At 35.2% G+C, this 20,189-nt stretch overlaps 3 protein-coding genes across 3 annotated transcripts; 2 read left to right on the forward strand and 1 right to left on the reverse strand.

Annotated features, from left to right (window-relative positions):
• Window positions 8,014-9,465, forward strand: LOC104766200 (CBL-interacting serine/threonine-protein kinase 7-like). The gene has a single exon (XM_010490036.2). The coding sequence runs from the start codon at window positions 8,081-8,083 to the stop codon at window positions 9,353-9,355; it is 1,275 nt and encodes a 424-aa protein (XP_010488338.1). The 5' UTR covers window positions 8,014-8,080; the 3' UTR covers window positions 9,356-9,465.
• On the forward strand, window positions 11,537-13,426 carry LOC104766201 (receptor like protein 30). Its single transcript, XM_010490037.2, has one exon. The coding sequence runs from the start codon at window positions 11,537-11,539 to the stop codon at window positions 13,424-13,426; it is 1,890 nt and encodes a 629-aa protein (XP_010488339.2).
• Window positions 15,492-15,857, reverse strand: LOC104767770 (F-box/kelch-repeat protein At3g08810-like). Its single transcript, XM_010491752.1, has one exon. It carries the CDS (start codon window positions 15,855-15,857, stop codon window positions 15,492-15,494), a length of 366 nt encoding a protein of 121 aa, XP_010490054.1.

Raw genomic sequence — 20,189 nt, forward strand, 5'->3', positions numbered from 1 at the left:
TTTTTTTTTTTTTTTTTTCTCGTCTAAAGATTTTCGTTATAAAATACGTTTGTGAACTAAAATGAAGGTAAACAAAAATATCTCTAGAAACTAAAGTCCAAAAGAGGGAAACTACATCCAAAAAAAGGAAACTTATACAGAAAAAAACAAATTACAGAACCTGAAGGAACCACAAATGGAATAGTCCCAATTAAGCCCAAACAAGAGAACCACGGAGAAGGCGAGTTGAAGTAGAACGAATCGGAGAACCTGACAGAGAATTTGACAAAGGAAGATGAACGCACTAGCTCAGGGAAGACGCCCAAACCAACCTTCTAGCAAAAACGGAGGAAACTCAAACAAGTGGGTAAGCTGAACCATCCACAATTTGCAATAAGAGGAACCCGATTGAATACTCAGCCAAGGAAGGGCAATTAGAAACGAACCACAAACAAAATCCAAGACAGATTACCGTAGCAGAACAAGTCAACCAGGCTAACAGCCAAATCAAAGAAGAGAGGCCACAAAAGAGTTGATTCCAGATTGCACGAAAAAGCCAACCCGTAGATTAAGGACCTCTAAATCCAAAGATCTAGCCTAACCCAACGATTAGACCGTCTTAAACAAAGAAAGACATAAGCGAGCAAACAAAATAAAAACCAAAGCCAAATCACTCAACACAACCAAAAGTGGCGGAACCCAAAAACAATAAGAACGTTGTCGAAAAACCAAAGAGATCTTCAAAGCAAAGTCAGGGATACCAGAAGCTAACTAAATACAAGCCTCAGCCGAGATAACACCACCGCAAAGCCAATAAAATCCAAGAAAAAGCTCTTTAGATCCACCTCGAAAGCAACCGGAACATGCGACAAGTCACCATTGACTCCCAATCAAACGAGAACAGAGCCGATGAACTAAAAAGTTGAGACATTAAAACCAGACCGGGAACCTGAAACCTCCACGACCAGATCGGAAATACGAGAAGGAGCCACCGGGGAATAGATCCACTTCCGAACATCAACAATCAACCACCAATCCTCCGAGATAGTCACCACGCCGAAAAGAACTTACCATCACCGAGAGTAAAGGAAAAAGGTTGGAGACGACAAAGCTGAGGTTTGACAAAACTAGGAAGACAAACTAAAACTAGAAGAAACTGGAACCGACGATAGTGCTGTGGAAGCCACCCATCGCCGGCCATCGGAGAGAAGCTATTGGTTGACGGCTAGGGCGAACGCTTCCTCAAGAGAGAGAAAAAAGGGTTTTGTTTCCGTAAATGATAGATATCTACTTTATTTTGAATGAGTTATCAACTCATTAAGAATAATCTTTTTTTTTTGATAATCTATAGAAACTGGGTTTGGTCCCTTCGTATATATCATATTGCACTTATATTGTTGTTCCACCTAGAAACTAGAAAACCAAAGACCAAACTGCCATGTTAACGATATGATTCATAGTCTTCTTTTTTTTTCTTTTAAAAGTTTCCATTATAAAATACGATTGTGAACTACGAGGGTGGAATACGTTATTGAAACACCAAGCTGGAGGAAAACAAAGATATCCCCAGAAGCTAAAGCCCAAAAGAGAAAAATTATACCTAAAAAAAAGGGAAATTTATACAGAAAAACAAACTACGAAACCTGAAAGAACCACAAATGGAATAGTCTAAATTAAGCCCAAACTAAAAAACCACAGAGAAGACAAGTTGAAGTAGAATGAATCAGGAACCTAGAGAGAATTTGACTAAGGAAGATGAGATATGATTCACAGTCTATAACATTCTATTTTGACGATACTCGTTCTAATACAATTGCATATATGGTGATATTTACATAATATAAGAGAACTACTCTTATTGGTGGTGAAGCATCCATCCCCCCCACACACAACATCATGAAAGACAACATCTCTATGACAAATGATATATCATGGTTTTTGTGGTTTTTAACCATGATATAAGGAGTCTTTTAGAGTCTTTTGATTTGTTTTCTAGGATGTTTTTGAGTCTTTACAGGTTTTCTTGGATTTTGGCATGGATGGAGCAAAGTAGAGCAATTTGGATCATTTTGGAGCATTTTGGAGCATAAATCTTGAAGAATCAATTTGGACTCGGATCAAAGAAATGACATCGATCGACACCCTCTTTAGCCGATGAAGAATCACAAATTTGGAAATTTTACAAAGTTGCCCAAAGTTTTCCATATTTGCAACACAAGTCCCTGACGTGTTTTAGGACATATAAATAATATTTTTAGGTTTTATAAACCCTTAAGTTTTATTCTAGCAAATTTTATTTTTTTCTGGAACCCTGTGAGATTTTGAGAGCTTTGGAGAGAGAGATCTGTTTTGAGAGAAGAATTCTTGAACTCCCTTTTACTCTTTTAATTTCAATTGCTTATTATTCAGAATTATGTCTTGTTCTTCATTAAATATGTATGAGTAGTTTGATTGTTAGGTTTAGGGTTTTTCACAGGGATTTTATGGTTTATTAGATCTGTTTATTTAGGATTCATTATCTTTCTAGATCTTCATCATAGGTTGTTCTTAATGCTAGATCTTTGATTAATCATCTGGATTTAGATCTTAGGATTATTAATTGATATGAGAATATAATTGATTTTCTTGATAAAACCTTTTGATGAGCAAAATTACTTCTTGCAAAGAGATTTGATTTAATAATTTTGTGAACAATCTAAACCTGTTTTCAAAGCTGATTTTTAACCTAGAATTTTACGAAGAGATTTGGATTTTCTGGTTTTAAATTTAGATAATATTTGCAGTGAGAACTGATTTATTTTACAAAAGAGTTTAGAGTTCTAGATCTGTTCTTAATTGCTTGAATCCTAATTATTTATTGATTTAATAATTTGTAATCTCCTGAGAAATTTCCTAGGCCTAGCTTTTTGATCTTCTGAATTTACAAAACTTTTATTTAATATTTTGCATTGCTTTTCTTAATTTAAATCAACTTGTTTAGCTTAATTATAAAACTCTATAATCCATTGTGTAGAGTCTTTGTGGAATTCGACACATAAATACTGCAGTGACCTCTTAATTTAAGAGAGTAGCTCTAGGGATTAATTTGATCATATCGTAGCTTTCAAATTAAACTTTGATACATCGATTTCAAATTTATGTTTTTTCTTTTGAAAATAAATAAACAATAAAGTTGGTGGCTCCTACAGATAAATAATTAACAGAAAAATTATAGTTTCAGATCTTAATTATGCTTATGTGAAACTCTGAATACCAGAAAATTGTTGAATACCAGAGAAATACTTAACATACAAATATTGGTTTCACTCATTTTTTCCATGGTTTAAGGAACTAAAATTTCCATATGGGAATCTTGAGCTCCCATGCTCATCAACATTACCAAAAATGGAAATTACCAAAAATCTAAGCATCGGCCAAAATGGCATAGCCACTTGCCTAAGCATTATTGGCATAAAGAATATTTTGTGGATATATATTTCTCTTTTGTTTGTTTGTTTTTTGGTTTATTATCTACTGGCTATTGTAAAGAGTTTGCAAAATTTGTCGATTAATCATGCAATCGGCTTAACTTAACCCTGTAAGTAAGTTTTGATCTCACTCTCTATGGTACGTAACTTACTCCAAAAGACCTCCTTGATGTATACGAATCTAAAACACTTAATTATAGGAATTTTTACGAAAGACAACAAATTCGAAAACTATATCTAGTATTTTTACTGCACGTCACCTCCTAATAATAATATACAAATCTTTGTTCTATCTACTTTTCTTGTTTCAACATTTACAGATCCACAGATCTAGAACTCTCATAAAGAATCGGCCACTTCACAAAATAATTCGAATTAGACAACTTTTTTTTTTTCATCTCAATATTAAAAAGATTTGTTGAAAAATATTGGACTCAGCTTTTTGACCAAGTATTTTTTTGTGTATATAATATATTATTTCAAACACATGGCAAACATATAGGTAGAGCTAATATATAATTTACGGTATACAATATTACTATATCACTAAAATCTATAATTGGTGGTTCCTTGTTATTTTCGAATATTTTTATTTTATCATTGTGTCGTTTTCATTTGAGGGTCAAAATCATGTCGTCGTCCACTCGATGATGGATCTAGGAAATTTCTTATTTATATTTGTATTCTGTTTTTACCACATTCTTAACATGAAAAAGGATTATTTAAAAAAAAATATTATAGCCACTGTTGAAAAAATTAGACTTAGATGTACTATTAAGTTCCTTTTATCATATATAGACCATATAAGTAATCATTTATAAGCAAGAGCGTCATCACGACAATTTAAAGAAAACATATGGACGAAAAGTCGAAAACCATTACAAAAAATGTCAGAATGGTAATAAAGTTTTGCCTAACTTGTCCTGTGAAATGATAGTAAAAATGAACAAGTTTTGCCTAACTTGTCCTGTGAAATGATGATAAATAAAAATTCATTGCTTAATCACCATTTTATATATGTCCAAATGTACCAATTCATTCATGCCTTACGTTTCAACTTCTCAACCTATCTGATTGAAGATAGAACACCTCACACCACATAGTCACATACACACCCAAGAGCTCGACACACAATCATAATTTTAAATAACACGAACAAAAATATAGAGCTTTATTAGTATTTAAATTGCAAGTTATCCTATGTCTCACGCAACTCGACATATAATTTCATGGCAACATCATGTTATCACGTCTCTTTGAAAGTTTAATGGTCGTATCGTATCTCAAACTTTTCCATTTTGTCCTAATAAGCTATCTAAATGAATTTTAAGTCTACTTAAGACAACTCCTAACTCCTAACATTATAGTGAAACATAATATATGAGACGTTATAAAAAAAAGTTTCTACAATATACATATATTATAATGTGTAACTATAGTATTTGAATAATTTAGTTTCCTACAAATTTTGGTTTATTCTTTTTTTTTGCAACATGGTCTGACCTGCTCACTGCTCAGTATTTAAATATGAACTGCAGAAGATATTTTGATACAACATAGTCATATACTAATTCCACTACACTCAATAGTCCAAATATATAGCAATAATTTTCTTAAGATACGTATCAAAAATGGTTTAATATAATGATATCATCGTTTCATGCATATGCGTAAAATTTTTCCATGTTAATAATATGGAGGCGACTGATACATTTGGTGGGAGTTCTAGTGTGTGACGAATATGCCATTGTTGACTAAACAAAGTCTAAATCTCAGAAGAATAAAGTATTTCAAGAATTGGATCTTTTGTTGTTAATAAGCTCTCTTAACTTTAACATCAAAGCCAAAAAACGTCAATTTTGGTATTATTTATTTTGCTCACCAGACCATGTTCGGGTGTGGCCCAAGTCTTTGCTGAGTTGGTGAATCAGAACCGTCCATCTGTTCGTCGACAGCCGCCAAACCATCTTGACGGCTTGTTTAGTTGGGGTCTAGAGGAGCCACCAATGATCACTGATCACTTGGGTAAATGACTTATTTGCCATTTAGTTCAATTAAATCTAGTAATTTATTACTGACTGTGATTAAGGCACAGTTAAGTGATAGGGTAATCTCTTAAACTTTTCTGGTGGAAATTTTATTTTGATGGGAAATAAAAAAAGGGAATTTAGCAAGAAGAAATAATATTAAACACGTATGGAGTATGGACCGTTGAAATTGGGAAGACGAATTATTTAAGGAATACAATCCAACACCAAGTGTCTAATAAATACAACAATGATGAACACCAAAGATTTTATTTATATTCTCAATTTTGAATTCTAATTATTCCAACTTTTTGATGATTAGCTTTTCTGCACTTGGGAGTGGAATATACACATTGTGATATCGACAGTAAGATATTTGAGTAAAATAGTCTTATTAGGGTTTTATATTTGAAGATTTTGTTTTATTTTTTGGACGGTAAAAAATGGCTTATGTATGTGCGTTAAATTGTTTCAAATTATCTTCTCGAATTTGTTTTTGTTATGACTTTATATTTTATATGGGTAACAAATCTCTTAGACTTTGTGTTGTATCGTTATGCATTTGTAGTTTATATATAAGTTAATAACCAACACATACACACTATCGAATCATATAAGTTTCCGAAATCAAGATTGTGATTTTGTTATCTAGATCCAAAACTTATACTCTTAATAATCATAGTTTTTGGAGCATTGTTATATAGATTTATACTTTTCAGTTTAATGATGAAAAAGGAAAATACTATATAATTTGAAACAATAATTGAGGATCAACTAATATTTGTCATCTAGTCGCATAATCATAAAGTCTTGATTCACACCGAAGATAGTTTAGAATTGAATCATGAACACGTGAATTCTTCATTATTTTTTATGGAGTAACATTTTGCAACGTTTTGATAAGGTTTTTTTTTTCGTCAAACGGTAAAAAGAAAACTTAATTCTTAGTAAGTTGATAAATTTATATTAGCATCTCTTCGGTAAAATATTGGAGAAGTCTTTGAAAGAAAGATGTGCAAAATATATACATTTTGGCTTTAATATCCAGATATCCTTTCTGAAAAATATAAATATATAGACATGTAAGCTATGTGATGATTTTGCTAAATTATTTTTTGGTAAACCAATTTTGGTAATTTAAAAAAAAAATTTCGACCCCAACAATATTTGTTAAAAGAGTAAATATGGTTTTACTAAATATGTTTTAAAGACTGGAACTTACAACTATTACAAATTCAATTTTAAAATGTCAAAAAATTTATAAATCAAACCATAATTGTTTAATATGCTGGATTTTATGATATAGTTGACCATAAAACAAGACTACTTGACAAAATAATTCTTGTAAAAGATACACATTTAAAGTTAAGGTTCAAAATTAGACTCTTTGAACCAAATTTTCATACAACAAACACATGATTCATTTGTTTATGATTTTTTGAAAAGCAAATATACTAAACTTTATATGGCATGAGCATTTTTCATTATAACACTATTATATTTAGTTCTTTACATTTATTAAGACCAGCTATCATTGAGAAAGAAAAAAAAATACACTATTATTATAATACACAAAAAACAATAATGTATAGTGTATTTTATTAGTGTATATATATAGACAAAAAAAAACAAAAAGAGAGATACAATAAATATTTTTTTGCAAAATTTTCTCAACAAAGTAAATAGAAAAAAATTCTACTTTTTTAGTGCACATCAGAACTAATTTCTCCAAAGATAGTTTCGGTAAAATACAATTAAATCTGAAACCGATGGAAAGGAAGATGTTCTAAAGACTTGGTTGTTTGTTCTATGTTGTTGTTAAGTTGCTAGAATGGAATGTAGTGGTCTAGAACAATTGTTTAGGTTGTTGATTCATTGTTCTATGTCTTGGTTATGTTATTTGGTATCAATGGTTAGATATTATTGAATTATTATTCATTTGGTTATTTAATTCATTGTTTTAATGTTTGGTTATTTCTTTTGGTTTGAATATGGTTAAGTGTTTAGTTAGTATGAGATCACTAGATTAATATTAATAAAAAATAAACAGGTCGGACCGTTTCAACTACTTCACAATTCACAAAATAATTCTTGTAAATGATACACGTTTAAAGTTTATGTTAAAAAATAGACTACTTGAACAAATTTGCCTAATTTCTTTATGTTCATTTGCTTATGATTTTTGAAAAACAAATATACTAAACTTAATATTGCATAACCATTTTTCATTATAATAGTATTATATTTAGTTGTTTACATTTAAGACCAGCTATGATTGAGAAAAAACAATATATTATTAGTTTAATAGACAAAAAAACAATAATGTATAATGTATTTTTTTTAAGTGTATATATATAGACAAAAAAATAATAAAAACAAAAAGAGAGATATAATAAATATTTTTTACAAAATTTTCTCAACAAAGTTAATAGAAAATATTTTTTTTACTTCTTTAGTGTTCTCCAAGGGTATTTTCGGTAAAAATGCAATTAAATCTCATTTCCCTATAAAACGCAAAGAGAAGCTCACCAAATAATTCGTCCCTGAAACCTCTCTTTTAGAAAAACTCAGGCACCAACGCCACCGCCACTCTCTTCTTCCGCCGCAATGGAACCAGTTCCTAAGCCGCAAAACCAGTCATCTCCGGCGAAATTTCTCCTCGGAAAATACGAACTCGGTCGAAGACTCGGTAGCGGAAGTTTCGCGAAAGTCCACTTAGCTCGTACGATCGGTTCAGACGAGCTCGTCGCCATTAAAATCATAGAGAAGAAGAAAACAATCGAATCCGGCATGGAACCGAGAATAATCAGAGAGATCGATGCGATGCGTCGTCTCCGTCATCACCCAAACATACTCAAGATCCATGAAGTTATGGCGACCAAATCTAAGATCTATCTCGTAATGGAACTCGCTTCCGGCGGTGAGCTATTCTCCAAAGTCCTCCGCCGTGGTCGTCTCCCCGAATCAACCGCGCGTCGTTACTTCCAACAGCTCGCATCCGCGCTCAGATTCTCTCACCAAGACGGCGTCGCTCACCGCGACGTGAAACCCCAGAATCTACTCTTAGACGAGCAAGGTAACCTCAAGGTCTCTGACTTCGGTTTATCCGCTTTACCGGAACATCTCCAAAACGGATTGCTACACACGGCGTGTGGTACTCCGGCTTACACAGCTCCGGAGGTTATCTCGCGGCGAGGTTACGACGGAGCGAAAGCTGATGCGTGGTCTTGTGGTGTGATTTTGTTTGTGCTTTTAGTTGGTGATGTGCCTTTCGACGATTCGAATATCGCGGCGATGTACCGGAAGATTCATCGGAGAGATTATAAGTTTCCGAGCTGGATCTCGAAACAAGCTAAATCGATTATTTATCAGATGTTGGATCCGAATCCAGTAACGAGGATGAGTATTGAAACGGTTATGAAGACGAGTTGGTTCAAGAAGTCTCTGGAAACTTCTGAGTTTCATCGTAATGTGTTTGATACGGATAATGAGACGAAATCGAGTGTTGGTTCGGTTACAGCTTTCGATTTAATCTCGTTGTCTTCGGGATTAGATCTTTCCGGATTGTTTGAGATTAAGAAGAAGAAAGAGAGGAGATTCACGGCGAAGGTTTCGGCCGTTGAAGTGGAGGAGAAGGCGAAGGTGATTGGGGAGAAGTTAGGATATGTAGTGAAGAAGAAGATGAAGAAAGAAGGAGAAGCGAAAGTAGTTGGATTAGGGAGAGGGAGAACAGCGATTGTGGTGGAAGCTGTGGAGTTAGCCGTTGATGTTGTTGTTGTTGAAGTGAAAGTTGTTGAAGGTGAAGAAGATGATTCACGGTGGTCTGATTTGATTACAGAGCTTGAAGATTTAGTTCTTTCATGGCACAATGACATCATGTAAATATAGATTTGTGACGTGTGGATTGTTTATTAGCCTTTTTTGTTTTTTTTCTTCTCTGTTCAATTTTGTATAATCTCATGAAGATATCAAATCTCCCGCTTCATAGTCTTTTCAAAGGTTTATATATATATATATATATATATAGAGAGAGAGAGAGAGAGAGACGACAAATACACTCAAGAGATGTGAGTGTTGAGATCCATAATCTGCTCTTGATCTCTTGATTTCATTTTCATGCTCATGTGGTTAGAAATTTTTGCAGGTTCTGTTTCGAGAATGGCCTTAATGTCCTCTTACTCTTTGGTGGTCTGATTATGATCAAAACACTGATCATAACCGCAATGAGTCCTCACATTACAAGAAAGCATAAGCAGGAATCGGTTTTCTTCTTTCTCAGGGAGGGGTATTCGCATTTGTTGTGATCACTTTAGCCAACAGGTGTGTTTCTAACTGCCAATATTATTTCTCAAACATCTCCAAACATTTCATTAATAAAATCTTCATTTTACTTAGTAATTAGGAGGGACTATATTTTTAAAAGTAAAATAAAAATGTTATTTTTTGATAGATTAACTATATATATGACTAATGTTTTGTAAATTTTAAATATATATCCCCCTTATATCTATATATTATATAGGTTTACCGGTTTAAAAATTTAGGTTTATCGGTTTAAATTGTTAAATTCAGAATATAACATGTGGTATACCGTAGTACTGTTTGTTTATTTTACATAATAGTAATTTAATAAACTTAATTAGATATAACTAATATTCAAACGTCGATGGTGTTAACAAAACAATGAACTGATGATTTACTAACAGTTAATAAAATAATTTTTAATTTATATTAATACCTAAATCCATTCCGCTAGATATCCAAACACTATTTTTTTTCTTTGTTTAAGTACAACATGCACGTTTTTCAAAATCCAAATAATGAAAATGCAAGAAAAATATAGTACCAAAAATCTTGCTAATCAAGTATACATTATCTTCAAAATGTCTTAATTTTAGAATTGTTTACATATGATTCAGAAATAAGTTATGAAATATGATAATTCTTTTTAATTTTTCTTTTTTTTTTTGCAGATAAAATAGACAAATATGTATTGATGACGTCAATTTGACGTAAAGATTAATTTGGGATTTGCACATACATTTTTATTGTTAGCATTAAATATTGTAATGAATTAAGGAGATATTTTAGCAAATATTTAGAAATTTTACAAAACAAATATTTGATGAGATATTGTAATTAGTCGTTGATTGATTAAGGAGATATTTTAGGAATTTTGTTATGCATAAAATCTTGGTTTTAAATTTCATTTTATAAATTAAAATTAAAAATATTTATTACCAATGGCAAATAAGTGTGAACTTTATGATTTATTTCGTAAATGTCTCCAAAAATGTATATATAGATAGATATTACCAACTCGTTTCTATTTCTAAAGATTTGGTTGGTGTCCACAAAAACAAACTATTCATAATCTTCCTGCTTTAATTCCAAGGAAGACTTGCCAAGTCAAGCCCTTAGCAGAGAATGTTCTAATATAAAAAGAAGTGAGTAAGCAAGAGATGTCTATCACATACCAATTTAACAAACACAAATAGTATCATGATTCAAAGACAGTCTTATTGCTTTGGTATCATTATTACCATCTATTTCTTCTTTTGCCTTCCTCCCTTACAAAACACTATTGCTTCTCCCACACGGTCCTTGTGCTGCCGCGACCAAAGAGATGCTCTTTTGAAGCTTCAAAAGGAGTTCCCGATCTATTCCGACGCCAGCTATCATGTAACAACAACTTCATGGAACAAGAGCATTGACTGTTGTTTTTGGGAGGGTGTCACGTGTGATGCTATTTTGGGAGAGGTGATATCACTTAAACTTGTTTCCTATATTGGCAACACCTCTTTGAAAACTAGCAGTGGTCTTTTTAAACTTCAACATCTCCGTTCTCTAGATCTTTCAGATTGCAATCTCCAAGGGGAGATTCCTTCTTTGATTGGAAATCTTTCTCATCTCACACATCTTTCTCTTTCCCGTAACCAATTAGTAGGTGAAGTTCCTATTTCAATTGGAAATCTTTCTCATCTCACATATCTTGAACTTTTTAACAATAAATTAGTAGGTGAAGTTCCGACTTCAATCGGTAACCTAAACCAACTAGAAACCATGAATCTAGGTTCAAATGATCTCAGAGGTAACATTCCTACTTCATTTACCAACTTAACCAAGCTTTCTGATTTGAGACTTGATAGAAATCAATTCACTGGTGGGGATATAGTATTAGCCAATTTAACCAGTTTGAACTATGTAGTCCTCTTCTCAAACTACTTCAAATCCTCACTTTCCTCTACGAACCTAAGTGGACTCCACAACTTGAAGCATTTCGATGGGAGTGACAACTCATTTATGGGACCTTTTCCCTCATCCTTGCTCATGGTTTCTTCGTTAGAATATATTGGTTTAAGCCAAAACAAGTTCGAAGGACCTATTGATTTCAGAAACTCGTCTTCATTGTCCAAGCTGAAAAGGTTAGATGTTAGCCAAAACGATTTTAATGGGCTAATCCCCGAATCTTTATCAAAATTAGTTAATCTCCATGATTTAGATCTTAGCCACAACAATTTCGGAGGACATTTCCCTAGAGTTATATCTAAATTAGTCCATCTTGATCGTTTAGATCTAAGCCACAACAATTTCGTAGGACAAGTCCCTAGATCAATATCTAAATTAGTAAGCCTCAGCTCCCTTGATTTTTCCTACAACAAGTTGGAAGGTCACGTACCTCATTTTATATGGAGATCGTCGGAGTCGGTTTCACAGCTTTACGTGGACCTTTCTCATAATTCTTTCGCTAGCTTCGGAGAATCAGTGGAAAAAATTACGGACGGAGCATCATTAAATTGGTTGCATCTTGCTTCAAATTCACTCCAAGGACCAATTCCCCAATGGATATGCAAGTTACAATCTTTAGGAACCTTGGATTTGTCGAACAACAATTTAACTGGTTCCATACCTCAGTGTTTGAAGAATTCCACTTACCTTCAAGAGTTAAATCTGCAAAACAACAGTTTAAGTGGAGTTTTACCCGATTTCAACGGTTCTGTCTTACGATCACTTGATGTCAGCCGCAACAATTTGGTTGGGAACCTTCCAAAATCATTGATCAACTGTAACTCTTTGGAATTTCTGAATGTGAAGAGAAACAAGATCAACGGCACGTTTCCATTTTGGTTAGGCTCTCTGGAATCATTATATGTTCTTGTGCTCCGATCAAACGCCTTACATGGTCCAGTCTACGATCCATCTGCCTACTTAGGGTTTCCAAGTCTTCGGATCATAGACATATCTAATAACAACTTTGTTGGATCATTGCCACAAGACTACTTTGCCAATTGGACTGAAATGTCATTAGTGTGGGCTGGTTATGGCGACTCAGACATGGACTATATAGGCTATGATAACGGTTTTAATTCGATCGATTTGGTGTATAAAGGAATTGACACAGGTTTTGCTAGGATCGATCAAGGCTTCAAGCTCATTGATTTTTCTGGTAACCGGTTCTCTGGACATATCCCTGGATCCATTGGCTTATTGAGCGAATTGCGTCTTCTCAACTTGTCAGGCAACGGATTCACAGGAAACATCCCACCAACCTTGGAAAATATTACAAAGCTCGAGACATTAGACCTATCTCGAAATAACTTGTCTGGTGAGATTCCTCAAGGTCTTGGGAAACTCTCGTTTCTGTCCAACATCAACTTCTCCTACAATCATCTTGAAGGGTTGTTGCCACAAAGCACACAGTTTGGAAGTCAAAATTGTTCTTCGTTCGTGGGTAATCCTGGACTCCATGGCTTCGATGAATCTTGTGGAGAAAGCTATCATGTTCCTTCTCCTACTACTTCTCAGCCACTCGAGGAACCTTTGTCGGAACCAGAAGAGCCAGTGCTGAAATGGATAGCAGCCGCGATAGCTTTTGCACCTGGTGTGTTTTGTGGATTAGTGATCGGGCATATCTTCACTTCATACAAATATGAATGGTTCATAGCTCGTTAAGCTCAACAGTTTTGTCAAGTTTGTACTCCGATTTGTACTTCCCCTGGTTTGTATTATGTAATTTTTAATTTCTTGGTTTTCTTGTAAACATTGTCAATGCTATACATTCTGTAATGTTCTCACCGTTTTGTGTAATATGGCCCATGTTTATATGGTTGCCTACGTATCTTTGCGGTATAAATCTTTGACAAAGTGTCTTGAAAAACATATTTAAAACTATATCTCATACCCCTCTATTTATCTCTAATTTGAGTCTTACAAAACTTTATACTTTTAATTGATTCAATGCATATATATATAATATGTAATATGGTCTAGTATCATGTGGGAATTAGAAGACACAAAACAGAGACTCTGTTTCTCAAATCTTTCTAGAAACAGAGTAGATAAATACAAAAATTCTTCCGCCTGATGAAGAAGATTTGGGAAAAAAAAATATCATTTACATGCCAGAAAGTTCTTATTCACAGGAGACAAGAAGGTAAACCTTGATGAGTGGCTTTGCTCTTTCTTCACCTCAATTTCTCATGGCATTATACAAGTTTGTGTCTTATTTTCTCTATCATTTACTTTGGCAGCTTCTTGTTACCGTGAGCCATTGTAAAGAAAGCCATCATGTTCTTGTTAGTGATTTTCTTTTTTTTTAGGTTTTTTTTTTTTTTTTTTTTCTGTTCAATTTTGTATAATCTCATGAAGAAATCAAATCTCCCGCTTCATAGACTTTTCAACGTTTTATATATATATAGAGAGAGAGAGACAGCTAAAGATCTAACAGATCATATGATTAGTATTCAGGACCTCTGGCTTCAGATGAATCTCCCATCCAGATGTCCCGGAAACATGAACCGGAATGGTTTAATTTGATACCAACACCGCTACTGGAACATGTGACTGGTGTTCAGGACTTCTGGCTTCAGACATGATCTCTGAACCGGTGGGTGATCTCCTGACTACTGCTTGGAGGTTCAGATCGTTGGCTATCTTCTGCTTCATTTATTCAAGAGGGAAGACAACTATATTTGGTTCAAAGCACAAAGATGATTCCTGTTCAGTCCAATGCTCTCTTTCAATAAGGTACAACAATAGAAGAGAGTGAGCTTAATAAACTAGGGAACCAAAACAAATCGCGATCGAAACCAGTAATAGAACCTAAAACACCATATTCCATATACAGTAAAACCTCTATAAATTAATAATGTTGGGACTAAGACATTTTATTAATTTATAGTGATAATAATTTATCTATAAATTAATAATGTTGGGACTAAGACATTTTATTAATTTATAGTGATATTAATTTATCTATAAATTAATAATTATTATTTTATAGTGTAAATTAATAATTATTAATTTATAGATATATTTTTAATTGTTTATTTTTAAAAAAATTATGAATTGGAACAACTATAGCAAAATTAGATTAAACTTTCGGATGTTATAAATTTTATGGTTTAGGAATTGAACTTGTAATATTTAGAAAGCACTATTTACAATAAATTACAAATATTATAGACAAATTGACTTATACACATGAGACACATAAATTCAAATCTATGAATAATAATATCAATTCTCCTATTTTAATAATCTGTCAAATTATCAAATTGTAAATGATGCATATCTAAAAATTAAAACTTTAAATTTAATTATTTGTATGACATGTTATAAAATATTTTAGAGATATCATTATAGGTTGAAAATACAACATTACAATTGTTCTATAGAATTGAGCTTTAGGAGAAACATACACTATTATATCAGTATATATATATATATATATATATATATATATAAATTTACATAATTATTAATTTATGATATTATTAGGACCATATTTTATAAGGAGATTTCGAAAAAATTATTATCTTATTATCTTACCGAATATTGTTATTAATTTATAGTGTTTATTAATTTATAGAGTATTAATTTATAGAGATTTTAATCTATAGAGGTTTTACTGTATGTAGAATAAACACCACACAATAGCAAAACAGAACACACGTCATATCAAGATAGTTAAACACCAAAAAAATCGAGAACACGATCAAAGCCAAGCCTTGTGAGGTCAGACAGCAGCAGCAATAACCTTCACGACATAATGGTCGTCAAATGTTGTAAGCAAACGATCAACCCACTCAACTTTGCCCCAAATTTCAAAACTATTGAGCCTTTGAAGTGCAACCTCTGCACAAAAAAATGTCGTCTCACAGCCGCGATGCCAAGGAACAATAAAGTCGTCCCACATAACCACTAACTTTCCACCATAATCTGCCAATCTAACCTGACTACGGCCATAATTAGGGATCTTGGGTAGTCCTACCAAACCCTTCAAATTTCTCCACTGTCTTCCCTGAGAGTCATACCATCTGAGGTCTCCGTTAACAGCAGCGTACAAAACATTCTCTATCACGCAATAAGAATCTGAAAGCATAGGTCCACATATATCATGTGGTCTAATGTGAAGAAACAGAGATTCCAAAGTTTTCTATTCTGTCCCTTATGACTTGATTTACAAAAACATATATACTCGAGAGAGCAGATCCATACGAATCATATCTATACATACAAGGAAAGCTATATTAACTTTGCTGATCTTACGGGATTGACATATTGACCAAACAGCTTCACGGCCAAGTCACCTATAACCATGACGAAACCAACTGCAATTAGAGTAAACCGATAGCTAACCTGAAACCAATCTCCAACACTCCCCCTCAAGTTGGAGCATACAAGTTTCGTATGCCTAACTTGATCCGAAACGATGCGAAGCTGTCTCGACCAAGGGGTTTTGTAAAGATATCCGCAAGCTGAAATTCAGTGCCAACGTGACGAAGAACAAGATTACGACGAACAAGCTCATCACGAACAAAATGGCAGTCAATCTCTATATGTTTAGTGCGTTCATGGAATACGGGATTTGTTGCGATGTGTATGGCCGGTTTACTGTCACAACACACCACCATTGGCTGATCATGTCGAACTCCCAGAGTAAGCAACAACTGTTTGAGCCATAAAAGTTCTGATGTAAGAAATGACATTGCCCGATACTCCGCTTCTGCAGAGGACTTGCTCACGGTTTCTTGCTTTCGAGTTTTCCATGAAATTGGTGAATCACCAAGCTGAACTATATAACCAGTAACAGACCTTCGAGATATGGGACAAGTCGCATAGTCAGAGTCACACCACCCAGTGATCTGAAAATCACCTGTTCGACGCAGCAAAATACCTTGGCCGGGATCAGACTTTAAATAACGAACGATTCGAAGCGCAGCCTCCCAATGATCTTCACGTGGCTGTTGCATAAACCTGGCCAGCATATGAACAGAGAATGCGAGGTCTGGCCGTGTTACTGCCAAGTAGATCAAACGCCCAATCAACCGTCGATACTGTTGGGGCTGAGGAAGAAGAGGTGATTCAGACAACATGAGCTCATGAGTTTGTTCTAGTGGAAAAGTCGCTGGTTTTGCTCCCATCATACCAGTTTCAGAGATGATATCTAACGCATATTTGCGCTGACATATGTATATGCCTGCCGAGTTCCTTGCAACCTCTATCCCCAAAAAATATTTTAGAGGTCCCAAATCCTTCATGTGAAAACATGATGCCAAATAATCTTTAAAATCTTGGTTTGCCTTTGGTGAACTCCCCGAAATTATCAGGTCATCAACATAAATCAGTATATTGATCCGAACAGCTCCCCTGGTCAAAGTGAACAAAGAATAGTCGGACAAGGATTGTTTAAATCCATAATTCTTCAATGATGTTGTCAACTTCTCAAACCAGCATCGTGGAGCCTGTTTTAAACCATACAAGGCTTTGCGTAGACGACATACCTTGTTGGGATGAGAAGCAGCAAAGCCAGGGGGTAGCTTCATGTAGACTTCTTCGCGAAGATCTCCATGTAAAAATGCATTGTGGACATCCATCTGATGGATTTCCCAGTTTCGTTTTGATGCAACGTCGAGAAACATTCGCACCGTTCCCATCTTAGCCACAGGGGCAAAGGTTTCACCATAGTCTTCACCCTCTTTTTGTTTGTTGCCAAGTGCAACAAGTCGTGCCTTATACCTCTCAACGGATCCATCAGAGTGATATTTAACTTTGTAGACCCATTGACAGCCGATTGCTCGTTTTCCTGGAGGTAAATCTTCTATCGTCCATGTACCATTTTCCTCTTGAGCATCAATTTCGGTTGTCATTGCGTTATTCCAACGGTCATCAGCAACAGCCTCTTTATACGATCTTGGTTCAACGGCTTTTGCAACCGCAGCCATATACGCAACATGAGATTTAGAAAAACGCTTTTTAGAATCCTGTTTCGAAATTGGGTACCGTACCTTGGTGGAGAAAGAATTCGGTGATTCACAAGCAGCAGAATTAACAACATAATCTTTTAAGTGGACAGGAGCTTCTCTCTTTCGCTTACTTTGACGGGGAGGAGGTTGTGCTATCGGACCACCAACCGTCGCTTTCGAACGTTTATTCCGACGAGAACTTGGCCGGTTAACTGGAGCTGCAACTGTAGAGGTTGAAGCTGTCAAATCGGAATCTAGTCTTAATTCCGGTGGCGAGGCTGAGCCAGAGGGAGTGAGCACCGGCGAGGTTTCTGCTTCCGTCGTAGCCGCAGGAGAGTCATTGGAAGATGAAGACGTGGTCTCAAATTCACGTGGACCTTGACTTTCTTCATTTGGGCCTGAATAATGTAACGGGCCTTGAGGGACATTAAGATGTTCTTCTTGTAATGGGCCACTAGAAATTGAAGCCCACAACTTTGGTGTATCTTCTTCATCAACGTGAGAGACCTCCATTGTCGAGCTTGGAGAAAATGGAAATTCAGATTCGGAGAAGACCACATCTCGTGAGACAAAAAATTCTTGTGATTCTAAATCAAACAATCTCCAACCTTTTTGACCATTTGGATAACCAACGAACAAACACCGTCGACTTCGTGACTCGAATTTGTCGCCGTGACGTTTTTGATTGTGAGCATAACACAAGCTCCCAAAAACTTTTAAATGTCCATACTGAGGAGGCTTCTTATGAAGACGTTCATACGGAGTTTTGTTGTTCAAAATAGAGCTGGGAGTTCGATTAATCAAGTAAGCCGCTGTTAAAACACATTCGCCCCAAAACTTTAAAGGCAGTTGCGCTTGAAACCGTAAAGCCCTCGCAATATTGAGAATGTGTCTGTGTTTTCTTTCAACCCTGCCATTCTGCTCAGGCGTAGAAACACACGAACGTTCATGAAGAATACCGTGTTCTTGGAAAAACTTTGTTAAACACATGAACTCTGAACCGTTATCACTGCGTATTGTTTGAACTTGCACCCCAAATTGACGCTCTGTTAAAGCTAAGAAATTTTTTAAATGACCAGAAGCCTCACGTTTTTCAGCCAACAAATACAACCAAACTCCTCTAGAATAATCATCTACTATTGTCAGAAAATATTTGGCCCCAGAATGAGAAGTTGTGCGGTAAGGTCCCCATAAATCACAGTGGATTAACTCAAAAATACGAGATGTCTTATTCATACTCAATGGAAATGAAGTTCGAGTTTGCTTTGCGCGGAGACATATATCACACGCTTGATTTAAACTTGAAGAAGAAACAGAAACAGAAATTGCAGGAAGTAAACCGACTACTCTCGCAGAAGGATGACCCATCCTTTTATGCCACAGCTCATACTCCTTCTCCTCTTTCGTAGTGACTGATGCTGCGATCTCCATACTACGAAAGTAAAAAGTTCCTCCTGCTCTAATACCCGTCCCAATCACAGTCTTCAAAGTGCGGTCCTGAACCACAAGAAAGTGATCAGTCATTTGCAAAACACAACGGTTTTCATCCATCAATTGTCCAATTGAAAGCAAATCAGATTGAAACTCCTCAACATAGAAGACTGAATTCATAACCAAATCTGAACTAAGTCTAACTGTCCCTTCTTTCACAGAAACCCTTTCTCTACCATCAGCCAGAATAATTAAAACCGGAGGCATATCTCTTACATTTGTAAGAATATCAAACTTTCCTGTCAAATGATGAGAGGCGCCTGTATCCATAATCCAAGAGGGAACGTTGGACTTACCGGTTAACTTTTCGGTGGGCTCGTCCTTGCCAGCATTGAGGACTCTTTTGATGGTACGCCATTGATCCTCAGTTAAAGTGAGACCCTCACGATCACGATCAGTCACCACATGGTTGGCGTGTTCTGTTACGTCAAGGTTCGGAACACAAACACGGTTAGCATATGCTGCAGACCCGCGTCCTCGACCTCCATTGGAGCTTGCTCCACCACGGCCACGTCCTGGTACAGAACGACTGCGAGGAGTGCCATTCGGGTTCGTGGCAGGAGTGCCATTCGGGTTCGTGGGAAAATTCCCATTCAGGTTCGTCTGAGTCTGTCCGTCCGTCATTGTCGTGAAAAAAAAACGATAAGAAAAACCTTTAATTTCACAAAAATGATTCAAGCTCTGATACCATGAAGAAACAGAGATTCCAAAGTTTTCTGTGTGTCCCTTATGACTTGATTTACAAAAACATATATACTCGAGAGAGCAGATCCATACGAATCATATCTATACATACAAGGAAAGCTATATTAACTTTGCTGATCTTACGGGATTGACATATTGACCAAACAGCTTCACGGCCAAGTCACCTATAACCATGACGAAACCAACTGCAATTAGAGTAAACCGATAGCTAACCTGAAACCAATCTCCAACATAATGTCCCATCTACCTTCCTTGGGATCGTAAGCAACCGC

The sequence above is a fragment of the Camelina sativa genome, chromosome 19 (assembly GCF_000633955.1).
Source record: "Camelina sativa cultivar DH55 chromosome 19, Cs, whole genome shotgun sequence".
NCBI classification, from domain to species: domain Eukaryota; kingdom Viridiplantae; phylum Streptophyta; class Magnoliopsida; order Brassicales; family Brassicaceae; genus Camelina; species Camelina sativa.